A 16,221-nucleotide genomic window follows, 5' to 3' on the forward strand; every position below is an offset into this window, starting at 1 on the left:
GTGTTCAGAGAGAGAGCTGCGAACTCAAATGAAGCCCTCATTCCGAACCTTCTTCAGTGCGAAAGGCGCCACACGGGACGACCCTCCTCACCGCTTCAGCTCGACGCTACTTCGGGTGAATGAAGCGTTCCGTCCATGCGGAGGCTAGCGTTGGTTCTTCTCCCCTGTGCTCTCGCCTTACTGGTGCACTTGTGGTTGGCTCAACAACCGTGCTCCACACTGCTGGAAGACGACGCTGCACACTCGGGTACTTTGTCGCTTGACGGCGGGGCTTCGCCTCCTCGAGCCCGGCAACTTTTTGGACGCTGGCGCGCGCTTGGCTAACTTTGCCCCCCGGCCACTCATTTCGTTTGTGATTATTGTCGTTGTCGCTGGTTTTTGCCAATATTAAGGGAAATCAAACTGCGCTTATGGTAAGCTTAGAGCATAGTGCGAGTTTTAACTTGCATAAATCTGAAACCTGAGCGACGGTGGGGCGTTGCTGGATGTGTATGCGAGCTCAGCATCTCTCATTTCGTCGCTTCACGTCAAATCGTTCCAGTATCGCTCTTAAAATTCAGATTGATGAACTCTCAATAGGCACACTGTTCATGCTGAATGTTTTTTTTTTTTTGTGTTTTTTTTGTCCAATGCAGATGGGGTGGTACCGTCCTATGAAGTTCTGGTGGGAGTTCTATCAGCCAGACAACATTACGAACTGCGAAAAGCCATAAGGGACACCTGGCTTGGCTACTTGCACCAACACCCTCACTTCAAACACAGGTCAGCAACTTCAACTTGTATTTGTCATTCTCTCCCAGGTCGAATTTCTCAAGTGAAAACAAAGCCTCCAGCAGCTGCAACAAATACCCAAACTTATTTTCTTCACCTGACCTGAGGGCATTATTGTCCACATCTGTCACTCTGTGAAACCAAGGATCACAGATGCAGCATGATGACCCTTGTTGCAACTCCTTGGTAACCATGGAAACAGGGAGTAGATTGATGGACAAGCTTTTAGAAAACAATTATATGTCCTTATTTCCAGAGTGGGGGTGAAGTTCATCGTGGGCAAACATGGGTGTCCTATCCCAGAGGAGGACCGAGAAGATCCTTATTCATGCGCCCTTCTCAACATCACAGAACCAGGTAACCAAAATACTCCATGTAAGACATATCTCTTGCTTGAAATGCAAAGGCACTCAGGCTGCAATCCAGGGGCGAGTCTAAGATCTGAGGTTTTGGGTGCTATAGACAGGCTCTACGTGGACTTTGTGGGCATGGGGAGGATGATAGGGCGGCGTTGCCTGCTGTGCATCGAGCCGTGGTTGTGTGATATGTCTTTTGATGAAGCAGCTCCTCAATATACACATTGACAGTATGTATACTTCACTCATGTGTACCATAATTCTTGAAATCCGGTTTCCCCCATTCCTTCTCCTTTTATAATGAAATTAAGCAAATAGTAAATCATGTACTGTAGTTTGTAATAGTAATGAAAATGTCTTGTCTAGAATGAATTCCACTGATATATGTTAAGCGTCTGGTTTGGAATGTGAGAGTAGACAAAAAAGTGATGAAATGATCTGAATACAAATCATGTTTATTGAAAGTCCCTTCCCTGTGCTCTGTCTCTTTCTCTGTGTACCGTCATGCAAAAGGCAGATCATCAAGGGAGGTGTTTCATATTCAATAAGACATGTAAATTGATACATAGAGCCAACTTACATCATGAAAAGATAATTTGACTAATGGGCTACTCTTCTTCAGCCTGTCTCCTGTTTGTGTAAAAGTATAAGCGGTGGGAGTGGTGTGATGGCTCAAACCATTTTTAAAGTAAAAGGGATCTGCTGTATTTTTGTCATTAAAATATTACGTTTCAACTTTATACCCTATGGCCTTTTACACGTTTAAACAACAGAGTGATTTCTTTGAATAGTAATAAAATAATGTGAGATTTTTACAAAATTTATAATGTATTTAATAAAAGCTTAATGGAAATTTTACAATAGTTTATTGTTTTTAGTGAACTGACTGTAAGAAAATGAACAGCATGCAAATGTAAACATGAAAGAGTCAGGGTTATTCTTCAGCTGAGGCGTTTCCTCTTTTGAATAGTTTAACGTTGCACGCAGCTTTTGTGAGCTGCGGTGGATGGTGATTTTTAAAAAAAAATTTTTTTTTGGGGTGTTAGCAAACTGTCTCCATTTATTTGCCCATATTTAATCTTTTCTTCAACTGGAAAACGAAAATATTGTCCCACAGGTTATTTGACATATTTGAAGTAATCAGAGCATCTGGTATTTCTCCTGCAGGTTGCAGCTATTGCGTCTTTTCGCATTTGGATGAAAACGAGGAAACACACACACACACACATATATACCATCCTATATGTGTGTATGTATATATATATATATATATATATATATATATATATATATATATATATATATATATATATGTGTATATATATATATATATATATGTGTATATATATATGTATATATATATGTATATGTGTGTGCCTATAGTGCCTATATATGTGTTTGTATGTGTGTGTGTATGTGTGTATGGACTAGATATGCCTATAGTGCAATCTCCAGCGTGCGCATCTAATTGTCAGTACATGTTTTATGCGGTGACTTGAGTCCAAAGAAGCAAATGAATGTGCGTTCTGAATAGAAGTAAAACATCTTTTATTCCACCTCGCTTGCAGCTCAAGGACACTTTACTTTTCCTCTCCATAGCCATGGTCAAAGAATGAAATTCACAGTCAGTGTCGCCGCTTAGGATACGGTTGAGGCGTACAGGGCGAAGCACTAGAACACATCTTGTGAAATAATTGAACAGGCTCAGCATCTGTCGGAAAGTCATTGTTTTTGTCTCTGCATTTCACTGAGTCGGACCACTTCTTTGCTTCACGAAAACATAATTATGGCTCATCAGGATTGGCTTTGTCTCTCTTATGGGTCATGCCGGTGACGACTCACTTGCTTTTTCCCCAGCCGTGTTAATATCTGTACACGTCTTTCGAACCTACCTGTATGCTTCGATGCTCTGAAGCGCGAGCGTAAATGACATTGCTCGGTCTGTAAATCCAGTTCAATAGTTGATTTAATATCGAGATCAGTAAGCGGACTAATAACAACAGATAGAAGATGCCTGTTTGTGCTGCATTAATCGCAAGGATTTTGGTTTTATAATTAGCCGACATGCAGTAGTTGTGCTGCTGGGGCAGAGACACAGCAGCAAGCTCATTAATGTTTTTGCTCAGGCACTTAGCATCATGGTAACGTTTTCGAGGGGCAACTATTCAGGCAAATGAAATATGTCCATCGTTTAGTTAATACGCACAACTTGAATGTATTTTTGAGCTTCAATGGTTCTTTTGTTTATTTGTGCTCGCTTGAGTAATTGCAGGAAAACATTCAACGAGCTATTGCTCAAGGAAGTGGCTGTTATCACAATTTGGGGAGATTGTGAATCAAAACCAGTTTAAGAATATAATGTAACCTGTTGAGAAATGGACTCAAGCTGCAGTCTTTGCGTCCACTGCGTGTGCATGTATCGAGGAATTATCGAGGACTATTTATTGCATTCCTGGTGTCAAGCTACTCTTATAAGAGCGGATGTTAAGAATGTTTCACCTGGTCTAAGCAGAAAAAGAACTGGACTATGGCTCAGTGGTCCACAGTCCTATTTTCAGATGAAAGTAAATTTTGCTTTACACCTGGGAATCAAAGACCCAGATCTGCAAGAAGAGTAGCAAGTTGATTCATGTCAAGGGTAAAGCTTGGGAGCCACATCATCTGCATGTGTTTGTCCACTCTTTTATTTACTCAACAGTCAACACAAAAAATGTTTAGAACAATTTATGCTACCATCTGTTTTTTTACCATCTGATTGATGGAAATGCTGATGTCATATACCAGAAGAACGCAGCACCTGCCCCAACTGTCAGAATTACCAATCGCTGGTTAAATTAACCATCAGTACTGTGATCGATTTGTCCAGGAAACCGATACAGGGTCGAGCATTTTCAGCCATCCTTTATTTGATGAGTACGAAAACAGCGCAATTTGTAGCTAACAAACACGCTAGTTCAGAAGCAATAGCTCATCACCTCTTGCTCCGTGGCGAGACAAGTTGCAGAAATACCGGAGGCTCTACCAGTCGCGCCACATGTCTTCTTATTCTGAGGAGATGCGTTTATTGAATTGGCTTGGACTGGTTGCCGGGGCTGCGTATTGTTCTTGTGAGGGTGTAAGAGTTATTCTCATGAAGGTGGTAATAAGATGGTTTACGTTGTTACCAGTGACAGAGACTTTACCGCTGACTTCCTTGGACTAATCAAACTGGGTCCCGAACGAACGGCACAAACCATAACTGATGGTGTTCTGAAAGTCTGCTACTCACGTGAGTAAGCTACGAAAACAATTATGTGAACCCCCTGAGTATTAGCGATACATGCTTTGTGATTTAATTTCATCTCTATGCTAGCAAGATGATCCTGCTCGGCATTTGTGTACGATAAATGCTTCCTGGATAACTGAACCCAAACTGAAATCTCAGGCGGGGTGAATAATCCAGAGTTGTTGAAGTACAAAATCGACCGACTAGAACAGCTTTAATTTGACTCCGAAATAAATCCCCATACTGTCCAGACTGTCTCTTCGCCAAAGCTAGCTGGGACAGATGTCAGCTACCCGCCCATATATATTAAAAATGACGAGTGGATGTATTTTTTTTTTTCTTCACTTTACTCAGTGGGATATTGAAGAAATCTTCAATCATTTTCACAGTCACTTTCAGGTTTGGTCTTCCGTTGCAAAATTCAGCAAAGAGTCCTCTTGACACATTCCTGCAAAGCCAATTATGTATCCCATCACACTGTTTACTTCTTTTGCCAGTAGTTTTGATAACTGTAAATTGCCTTCTCGATAACAGTCATAAAGGTCTCTTTCAAGTTATTGCCTCGAGTCATATCTGTTAACCGCAAATGTCAAAGAGCTGTTCTGTAATTGTGTGCTCTGTCTGACCACCCGTGGTTTTTCTAGGAAACCAATTGTTCCAAAGCAATACTAACAACTGTCATTTCTCAAGATCAACAGGAACATATACTGTCGCTGTGCAAAAATTAAATTATGAATACCTTATGTAAGCTGTGAATGTGACACATGCGCACATACACACACATGAACATTTGTATGGATATACTTATGAGGACATCCATTTCCATAATGCATTTTGTGGTCCATAACCCCAACTTTATCTTTCGATAATCATTACCTAGCTAATCATTGCCTGAATTCTAACCCAATTCAAACCTATAGTCTAAAAGCAAGTCCTGACCCTCAAAAAGAGATCTGTACAAATGAGTACTGACCGAAGTGTCCTCACAAAGTCGGTAGAGAACTCAGAGCGGTTCTCACAAGTACAGCTATATAGGAACACACCCACACACACAGAGATATTGGCTTTAAATGAATGTTTTCAGGAAGGAGTACAGCAACAATATCTGCTGAGCATCTCTTATACCAAGGTCTGCTTCCTTTGTGTGGATCCTCAACAATGCACCACACCGCTTCACATGTGACAATCTCTTGCTGAATTTTCCATCTAAGTCGCAAATTATTCAGGCACATATTAGACTAAAAAATATCTAATTTCCACAACTTTAAATCTATTGAAACTCAGTTAAAAAAAAAAAAAGCGTACCGTGTGTTACAATTATTTAAAAAATCTGCACTGTTCATATTCTACTTGTAATTTTGAGTTTATGAACATCTTGCAAGTCTTAGCTTTGAAGTGCACGTCCAGAGATCCCAAATTGAGATTTTGAAGGGTAAAAGTAGCACTGTTGTAAAGTTTGACAAATAGCTGGTATTCCAATTCTTGTGCCTAAACCCGTTGACCCAAAATCACCGTAGTTCATTTTAAAGGAGTGGCATTTTGGGACCGGATATGACATCAAGTTGTTGACAGGGCCATTCCTTGCCCCGCTTAGTGATATGCCAGATCAATGTTGTCATTGCTAACCTAGAATATTCTGATGAAAGTCAAGGGGAACTGGGCCAACATGGATATTTATTTGAGCCAGAAAGGACCTCTTTGTGATTCGTCATTGAAAATGGCAAGACTGATCTGTCCGCCAAAGAAAAAAAAAGTCACGTTGCATTCTAGAGACGGGGTATTGTGGAGATGGAAGCTTCTGCTTTGATCAGATGCCAAAGACTGATAAGCGCTTTTGTTGCCATCAACACCAACTTGCGCAGATAAAATCAAAGAAAATTGATCAAATTGCTTAACTTTGGGTACATACTGTATGTTGCTCATAAACATGACTGGTTTGATCAACAAGTGTATGCATGCCTCTACCGATTAGCTGTCTAAGTGGTAGGTTTTTCGACATCACAGAAGACCGTTCTTTCTTGTTGAAATTTGATCCAGTCATTGTCCTACTATTTTGCTGTTAAAATGTGGGTATTCTCCGCTTGAACTCGGTTCCAGCCAAACTTGTAGTTAAACGTATCGATGATCGCCCATCGTGCTACCGAGGTTATTTTAGCACGGCAAGCGGCGTCACATCACTCCTCCTCAGTTTTTTTTAATTTATTATGCATCAATGAGGTGTATAATATACATTCTTACCTGCAAACAGCGGGTGCTAAATGCTTAATGCAGTCGCAGTGTCAGACCTGTTCTTAAAAAGAAATAATTTTATAAAAAAATATTTGTCCACAGAAAACAAACATAAAGCGTCATCTTTTGGGATTACAGTAGAGATCTGTTCACAAAAATACATCATTAACTTAATATATATTCGTCCACAAAAAATATTCAACAAAGTGTCAGACCTGTTCTCAAAAAGAAATAATTATAAATACATATTTGTCCACAGAAAAATATTCATTTTAACGTGTCGACTTTTAAGATATTGCTAACTCATTGCTAAGTATATTTTCTGTAACACTAGTTTTCTATTTTGGCAGTGTTCATTTTGAAGATATGGTAAACGATCCTTCTATGATATTTTGATTTTAAAGAGGCACCAATGTCACCCAAAAGCAATCTATGCGTGCATTTTACGCACAACAATACACACACACACACACACATTCCTTTACTTTTATTCAGCACTTCACTATGTTTGCTCAACTTGACAACAATAGTCCCCTCCCCATTAATAGCCTCAATCTTTTAATTGATCTCCGGTGTATCAATGTGACTCTCTTACAATTCAGCATTAACTAACCCCCAGCGCCGTTCCAGACAGAATTTTTCACAGTGAAATCACTTTACCATGGGCTCTCTGTCTTCTGTCACTTTGTAATTCCTAAAAAGAAGGGAGGTCAGCGTGATGATATTGTCATAGTGCTCACGCAGTGTTTTGTGTGCTCTATGACTCAGAGTCTGGACAGGATGCTGAGAGAGAAATCGTGATGGTGAGCGATCCCGCGGCGCTCGTCCCCTCTGACGTGTCCGCCGTCGCCCTGGATTTTAAGGTGCTCCACCCGGTGGTGATCACCAGGCTGGGAGTGTTTCCCCGAAGCGCATGGCCCCAACTGAAGAGCAATGTAACTGTAAAGCTCCTGCAGCTGGATCAAGAGGTAAGTCCTTTTGTTGCTCAATTTACAACCTGCAGGTGAAAATAATGAACATCTTTGTCCTTTTCCAGGAAGCGATAGTAACGGCTCGATTCAGCGCCCTCAGCACAGGGACCCTCGTAAGTGGAATATGGTACAAACCAGTGGAGCAGTTCATCTTGCCCAAGGTACGTTATTAAAATTTTAGCAACACGCGCCGTGAGAAAAGAAAGTGCGTTTATTATCCAGGGTTTTGAGGGGACGCTTGTATGGGAGAGTGCAGACGTAGACGTGCTGACCACAGTCAACTCATCCTGTGTACAGCTCAACAACGGAGGAGGTGTACTCAAGTTCTCCTCTGTAAGTTAAGCAGGCAGGTAGGATCAAAGCTTAAAAAGGCAGCCAACCTTCCGCCTCTTGTTTTTGAAAGCACAGGTTGCAGAAGGCATACTGCCCCACAGAAGTGCTCTTGGATTTCCAGGTCTGGCTGGAGGATTCACCTTTACCATTTACGGTTGGTCTCAATTCCCAGTGTAAACATTTCAAAATCTTGTTTTCGCAGGCAGGTGAAGAGATTCTGTTCTTTCAGCCTCAGGGCTCTTACTTTCTCACCGACAGCCTCATCTTGTTGTCCTCTATTATTGATTTCACACTTCTGCGGGTCATTCGGTTTTAGTTCAGCTCCAAACTGTTCTGGCTACTTTGGGGGAAACGGTTTTAAGATTTGCAGTTTAATAATACCTTGCAACAAAACGAACTATTCACGTCACTGTTATTTTTTTTTTTTTTCTCCAGCAGGTATCAACTCGGCTTCATTTCAAAATGGCCTAACCTAGTCAGCAGAGGTGTGTGTTTTAAAATGTTTTGTGGATTTGTTTTATTGTGTGACAGACAGGAACGGTCTGTCTGAGCACCTGAGGGGCCGTCCAGCCAGGATGGAGCGCCACGCCTCGGGGCTGAGGCAGGAGGACGCCGCCTTGAAGCAGGAGAGCCTAAGGCATGGCGACATAGTGTTTGTAGATATGGTGGACACCTACAGGAACGTGCCTTCCAAACTGCTTCAATTCTACAAATGGTACGTCAAGCGCTAACGCCTCTGCTTTCTGTCTCCAAATTGCCTGGCCCCTTCAAGGAAATCAGCCATTTAAAAATGAAGCTGTGTCATTCCGTCCTGCTGTCAAAGGCAGACTTGCAATCAGTCTGACTGTGTGTCAATTTTCCACACATTAGCTAAACACACGCATACTGAAGCCTAATCAATGAAAGGTCAAAATGTGCAGATTGTTAAGAGATTGGTGGGCTTTTTGTACAAAATCTTTCCTACAAGATACACATAAAGACTTACATGTCAAGGGTTGCAGCCTTCAGCCACTATTGATTATTTACCAATATGCTCTGTGCGACTCTCTGCTCCTCCCACATTGATTTTTAAAAATGAATACTGGTCAAATGGCCAGTGGGGGCCAAATGAAAAGCCGAGGGCCGGACTGATCAAATGTTCATTTAAAAAAAAAAAAAAAAAAGACAAACTTCCTTTATGTAAAAATCTCCATAACATGTACATTAAATGAATGAATGAGGTGCTATCGTTCAATGCAGGGTCCAGTATATTTTCTCTGGCGAACGGCCAAAATACTGTAGGCTAAATATTTTTTTCAAGAAATATATAATATTTTCTATCAATCTCTCAAGTAAAATATGTTTAAAACAATTGAAAAATAAGTAGTAATTCATTCATATTGTGGGGAATCGCATTATAATGTCAGGGGGTACATTTTTCACAGGGCTATTCAAATACTGTTCATACAGTATAACCTACCTGACGGACCCACCTAAGGTGCCAGCTACTGTAGACCCACCTTTGATCTTCACCTGCCATACACGATCCGGTGCTTTGGTTCCCCCTGTAGATCCGGGGTAGGGGTCTTGACACCTCCATACAGATCATGTCCTTTAGTTAAGCCTTGCTTATGTAATGCTAAAAACTCTTTTGTTGAGCTCAGGCTGGAGTCCGGCTGATGAAAATTGATAACTGAAATGTCGTGCTGTTCTGTAGAATGGGAACATGCAATTAAATCTTTTCCCTTTATCAAAAGCTGCTCTCTTAGATTGATGGAAACGCTCAGCAGACAGTTTTAAGCATAAGGTTTTTCATCAAATCCCCATCTGTAAATGGCTGAGCTGATTTAACGATCTCATCTGCCACAATAAAACTGGCCGTGACAGCCGCCTCGCTTGGCGATTTGGCTTTTTTGAACAGAGCCTGCCTAAATCTAAGACCTCGTTTTAATTCTTCCACCTTCTGTAGCTATTGTTTCATGGCCGTATTCTTGTCTTTGTCTGCGTTTTTCGTTACGTGATGTCATCTCAGATTATACGGTTTTATTGTCGCCACACTTTCTCCACACAGAAGAGACATGGGTTTTCCATCAACCTCCGTGACCATGTAATCAGACTTCCACCTTGTTTGAAACCCCTGGTTCTCAGTGTCCACCTTCCAGTTTGCCATTTTTGAGGGGTAACTGAAAGTTAACTTGATGTTATGCTAGCTAAAGACTTCTGATGAATAATAAAATTAAGACACCTCCCGCTTAGGCGTGTCACCATTGCATTGTGGGGATTGTAGTATTGGTGTTTACAAAATACCTGTGGCCCGCAGGCCTACTGCGGCTTGCGGGCCGATTTTAATAATAAATCATTATTATCCAGGGGGCCATAGAAAACCTTCTTGTGGGCCGAATCCCGCCCGTGGGCCATGACTTTGACACATATGATAAATGGTAATTTGTGTATATGTGCCCTGCGATTGGCTGGTGGCACAAAGATTGTAGAAAATGTATAGATGAGCGGTCAATGTGTTGGATTTAGCAATAGCACTTCGAGCACTAAGGTCAGAGGCTCTAAGGTCCTTTAAGAAATCTTTTTTTTTTTTAATCATACTTTGGTGGTGGAATTTGGAATGTCGTGGCACAAAAAGTCCAACCCCAAAATCAATCAAAAATCAAAATATAGTTCATCCTTTCTAATGGTTTGCTGAAGTCTTATGTAGTCTGCTAACAATAGTTCATTCCTTTAAAGTTTTTGTGCAAATTCTTGCCTGTGAGGCATTGACTGAGATTTTCAAACTTAATGTCACGCTCTACTGTGAAGCTTTCAGGACACAGTTCTGCATATTAGTTCCAGTTTCCCCTCATGTGTCCTGAATAATCATCTCGAATTTCCCCACTGTGAGACTTAAAGTGATTATCTATAAATCTACTGATTCTTACTGATTCCTCGACACCGTCACATTTTTAAACGCTAGTGTTGGTAACTGGAAAGGTACGTTTTCGACTCATGCTTGATGCTTCAAGAAGCCGTGTGCAATTTTCTTATAGTTTCACTATTATTAAAAAATAGGGGTGTCAGAATAACTGATTATTCGGGATGAATCAATTACAATTTTAATTAAAATGTTTTTTTTTTTTTTTAAATCACTTTAATTTATTATCTCTAACTTGAAGCTCTCTGTATGTTGGTCCATTTTTATGTACTGGGCTTCTTTTGCTTGTTGTTGGGAAGGTGGAAAACAAAGGTCAGTCATACTTTAAAGTGGACACAGATTGTCTGCCACTATGTTGGCAAAACCTAATAGGCCCCAGTTATGGGTCGTAGGGCAAGTTCGGGAACAGAAGACCGAAACAGAAGATGTGAAAAATGGGCACATCTGCCCAATGAATAGTAAATTTAACTTAAATGGCAGGTAACTTGATGGCAGGTAAAGTTATATGCATTTGTGAGAAAGTTTGCTTACCACAGAAGCAGTTTGAGTTTAGCTTACCGCATAAATTTAAAGCACCCAGCTGCGACTGCTGCCACAGCTAATGATAACATCAAAGACACTAATGTAGCTAGCCATAGTGGAGCCAGATGCCAAAGTAAACTCAAACACCCACATTGGAGCTAGTCTGCAACAGACATAATGGATGATGTTTAATTTCACTGTTAATTTAAAATTTTAGGGTGATTTGACAAAAGATAACAGTACCATTCATCCTGATGCTTGAAGATAATGGTTGCACCTTGGGACTAGTCTAAAATACAGCAGAATCTAAAATGGTTTCAGTGGCATCTAATCTAAAGAAAATAAGTGACTGAAGCCACTTTTTTTTTAAATCAAACTTTCGATCTGCTATAATAACACAAGGTATCTTAAAAACCTCTGGTTGAGTGGTTTGTTTCAGGAATATTTGGTTGAGATTAAAAAGATATTAATTAGATGAATGAATGTCAAATCTTGATCATTTTCTTTTTCATCTCTTGACAGCACTAATATACATCTGCTTATAAAAACTGTACACTGACTGCCAATTTGACAGGGCTGTGGGAAACATTGAGTTTAGTCTGCTCCTGAAGACCGATGACGATTGTTACATCGATGTGGACGCTGTATTAATGAAGATGGAGCACAAGGGGCTCAAACGCAGCAATTTCTGGTGGGGAAAGTGAGTACGCGCACTTTCGGCCCGAATCACCAAAGATTTGATGGGTGAACGTGAGATGTGGTTATCTGCTAACACGCCATCTTGACCCAGTTTCAGACAGAGCTGGGCGGTGGATCGAATCGGGAAATGGCAAGAGCTAGAGTATGCCAGTCCTGCCTACCCGGCCTTTGCGTGCGGCTCTGGTTATGTGGTGTCACGTGACCTGGTGCAGTGGCTCGCCAGTAATGCGGAGAGTCTAAAGGCCTACCAGGTAGCTCGTAGAGCAGAAAGCACTTTGCTGGAAGGCACAAATGAAAGGTGAGCTAATAAAAGTGTCATCCCAGGGAGAAGATGTCAGCATGGGCATATGGATGGCAGCCGTTGGACCACAGAAGTATCAGGTGAAATGTGCTCTTACCTATAAATTGCAAGATAGTGAAGTGCTCTGTGAGATTCCCAAAACTTTACCACATCCTCGGTCAATTTGTCACCTTCATGTGTTTGCACAGCAGACAATTCTTTTATGAGTGCACAAAATTTGAAGTGGACAAAATGTCCCCCCCCCCCCTTGTAAACTCAACAGCAACACGTGACATGATACATCATTCGGTAATAAAAATACACTTCACTTTTGACTATATAGTCTGAACAAGAGAGCAAATTATGGAGAGAATACAGGAAGATGTCTTTAAATATAATGATTTGCCATATCACTAAATTCAGGATGTAATTATGATTGTCTAGCAGTGCGCAAAATGAAACCAAATTGGGTTTGTTAGCATTGAAGTACACACGAGTAGAGGATTACATCCTTTGGATGTGTAATTAACATAATACTACTCAGTGGAGCGTAGACCACAACCCAAATATGAATCTTCATAAATTGCACGCATTCATAAATACCGACTGTCTGCAGTGAGTGGCATGTATTTTTCGCATAGACATTGAGGGAACTATGGAAAACAATCCTAAAATGAATGTGGAAATGCACGTGTAATTGAGTTCAGTGGATTTTTTTTTTTTTTTTTTGTCTTTGACTAAAGCTAGGAAGGGCATTGACAACAAATCCTCCTTAGTGGAGGTAATGTTATGCAAATGTTTAAATTCGTCCTGCTGTTTCCCAGGTAAACACACACCATCACAGCATTGCGTGCTGTTCAATGTCCACAACACGGAGGCGTATTTGCAGCAAGTTCAATGAGCAAAACAAACGGTTGGCGACGGAGCGTGTTAACACAACTCGTCTCTTGGCCAGGACCCCAGCTGGCTTTGTGAAAAAGAATGCTACCTGGACATGCTGTCGTCGCCACAGCACACAGCAGAGGAGCTGCGTGTCCTGTGGGACAGGAAGAGGATCTGTGGTGACCCTTGTGGATGTCCCTGGGGACAGTAAGGTCTGGAACACACTTTTAACGTACAGCACTGCGTACTCGTGACTTTTAGGCTCCTGCGCTTTCTCCATACCTCAAAATGTGATTTACTTGTTGAAAAGTTCACACTGTAATGCCTTTCGTTTTTAAGAATTGTCATTTCGAGAGAGGATCTTTTAAAGAAAAAATGAAAATGATGGATTTTCTTTGCTTCCTCCCCGTCAGTACTGTCCTGCCACCCAGTTGTCATTGTGCAAGATAGTGCCGTTGCCTAACTTTATTTGTAATAGCCGTATAGATTCTACAAGGACAAACTGTACCATTTGTAAGCCAAACTTTTGGAACCGGACTCCTTTGCAGGACATAAAGATGATCAAAGAAATGAAAATGTTCCTTGTGTATTTTGGGCCAAGATAACACATTTATATTCTTGTTGCATCCACATTTACCTGGTATCATTTCATTTGCGTTCCAGCTCAACAGCTGTGAAGGTCCACTGTCAGCAGATAGACCATTTTGCTACTGAAGTCCATTTTTGTATCTATAAAGGAATAGGAAATCACAGAAAAGACAGAGTGCCGCTTATTTTCCCTAAGACATCAATCATGAATCTCTGGAATATTTTGGGGGTGACCAAACACACTTTGGTTCAAATCTATTTTGACAGTGACGGTGAGTTTATATGATTCTTCTCATTCTAAGCTTCCAAAGATTTAAACAAAACGAAACAAAACTGAAGTGTAGACTATGGCATTTAATTTAAGAGGTTTCCAAAATCATGACATACAGGAGTGGTAGCTACAGTATTGTATTGCAGATCACGTAGCTTCTTGTTTGTGGGGTTATCTTCCCCTTTTTCTTCAGTTAGTGAAAGCACACTATTTGGATTTAATATTATTTACAGTCCACACTTTTTAGTTATTCAAATAGTCAAGTGGCGTTAACTAAAACAACCTCAATAGGAATACACTGGGAAAGGTTGGCTTATCATTTTTGATACAATGACGAATTGGGTACAGTCTAAGTTCTGCTCACATTCAGCTGAATGCTCCTATCCTGAATGACAGTAAAAACATTGATTGTTCAATGGCCAACTCTGTCATTAGATTGCAGCCCCATAGCGCAGTCTGCAATGTAGACTGGAAGACATAAGCCTTAACTACAGTTATTGTTAAAAGTCCAAATGCAGTACTTATGAGCAACTGAAAGTGGACTTCCTGATTCATAATACGGCTAAAATTCCATAATAGTAAATGTCACGTTTTGGTGAAATCTCGGTTTGGTTGTGTATAAAGGTTAAAAAAATGCAATGTGCAGTTCACGTTTGACTATCGAACTCCTGCAACCACCAGTTTGGACCAACTGCTGGTTTGCCCTCATACAATTTATCAAAGACAACAAGCATGCCCATTTACCTACTTTTAGATGACATTTGTTTTGTTTTAGATGTCGCCCTTAAAAATCCGCTCCTGCAATTAGGCTGACATTTAAACAAAATCTTGTCCCTTGATATAATCAATCTCCTTTCAAAGTGAGTCAGCAAAGTCCCATCTGCATGCGATCTAGTCGCCTGCTTAGATAAAGAAACACTCCACCCTTCCCCCATCATCATTTTGTTGTCTTCTGAGTGAAGTGAGCGAGAAACAAGGGAATAACGTACAGATGAAAGCTCTCGTTTGTGCTTGAGTGCCTCCTGAGGAGATGAACTTATTTAATTTGCCTAAACGCCAGCGAACACTGATTTAAAAGGTTTAAATTACCAACGCTCCCTTTTAATGTGCCCACCTACACGCTTCACTAATGTGTTTATTCGCAAGTCTAATTCCGCCTTTTTAACTGTGCTTTCCATCTCGTGAATAAATATGTTTAAATAGTGTTACTTGCGCAGTGTTGCTTGCTGTGTGATGAACCGATTCATTTACAGGTCAAGGAAAGACCGGAAGAGAGGAGGTAGACTGTGTGAACGTAACATGTCGAAGTTATCCGACAATCTCTTGTTCTTGTGGTGATTAACAATTTGGAGCCTCTGCTTGCCTGAGAAGCCCATTGACTAATGTTTGCCAACCAAAAGATTCCATCAAAAAGAAGATAGGTTGTCTCTATATGTTGCCTGCGACCATTCCCGGTAGTTGTCTGATTTTTGCCCAAAATCATGTGGGATGGGCTCCAGCTCGCACTTCCGCCTCAGAGTGTATTCTACCTCCCACTCAAAGTAGAATAAGTAGAATAAGCTCCAGTTCCTCCACTTTCCTAATAAGGACAAACTTTAAAATTGATTGTTTCTTTTATGTGCCTGTAACATTATGTATCAGAGCTGAAACTTTGTTTTCAAGGCTGACACTGAATATTTGTGCTCAAGGGCGCTCGACAATCTCTATTTGAAACTGTTATTTTCAGTAAAGAAGAAAATATTGGTGTCAGAAATGGAAACAAAATGTGGACTCTTGACTTCATTAGTATTTCTTAAGGCATGCGTTTGACAAATAATAAGGCCTAGGGATGTTTGATACCACTTTTTTCCCAGATAGCTACCCGGATGAGTACTCCACTTGGGTCGCCGATAAGAAGTACTGATAGTTTTGATACATAAAATTCAAAATCGCCCCAATTTCAACATTTTTTTTCTCATTCCAAAAATTCACAATTTTCCAAATCTCACATTTATACCCACATTTCAGATCACATTACTTTTACTTTTTGACCGATACAAATTGTTCTAATTTGTAAATATTCAACTCATCCCTACCACAAAGTCAAAATTGAAATCTTTAATCTGTTTCGTTCCCTCCAGTTTCCACTTTTTTGACTGATTCAAACGTTTAT

The 16,221-nt window shown here is 40.6% G+C and overlaps 1 protein-coding gene across 4 annotated transcripts in view; it reads left to right on the forward strand.

The window, feature by feature from the left end:
- The window catches only part of b3galnt2 (beta-1,3-N-acetylgalactosaminyltransferase 2), a 20,652-nt gene continuing 4,431 nt past the window's right edge, over positions 1-16,221 (forward strand). For all 4 annotated transcript variants that reach the window (XR_015866301.1, XR_015866302.1, XR_015866303.1 and 1 more), the window contains exons 1-12: positions 1-247; positions 636-762; positions 1,028-1,128; positions 7,390-7,589; positions 7,658-7,753; positions 7,815-7,925; positions 8,001-8,079; positions 8,457-8,640; positions 11,924-12,049; positions 12,140-12,299; positions 12,373-12,429; positions 13,284-13,422. Coding sequence is in view for 1 of the 4 variants with exons in the window: in XM_088420680.1 (XP_088276806.1) it covers positions 136-247; positions 636-762; positions 1,028-1,128; positions 7,390-7,589; positions 7,658-7,753; positions 7,815-7,925; positions 8,001-8,079; positions 8,457-8,640; positions 11,924-12,049; positions 12,140-12,299; positions 12,373-12,429; positions 13,284-13,421 (1,491 nt within the window). In the remaining 3 variants the exon portion in view is untranslated. The remainder of the gene's footprint in view (positions 248-635; positions 763-1,027; positions 1,129-7,389; positions 7,590-7,657; positions 7,754-7,814; positions 7,926-8,000; positions 8,080-8,456; positions 8,641-11,923; positions 12,050-12,139; positions 12,300-12,372; positions 12,430-13,283; positions 13,423-16,221) is intronic.

This window comes from Hippichthys cyanospilos, chromosome 8, assembly GCF_059441005.1.
Source record: "Hippichthys cyanospilos isolate Australia breed blue-spotted pipefish chromosome 8, RoL_Hcya_1.0, whole genome shotgun sequence".
Lineage (NCBI taxonomy): Eukaryota > Metazoa > Chordata > Actinopteri > Syngnathiformes > Syngnathidae > Hippichthys > Hippichthys cyanospilos.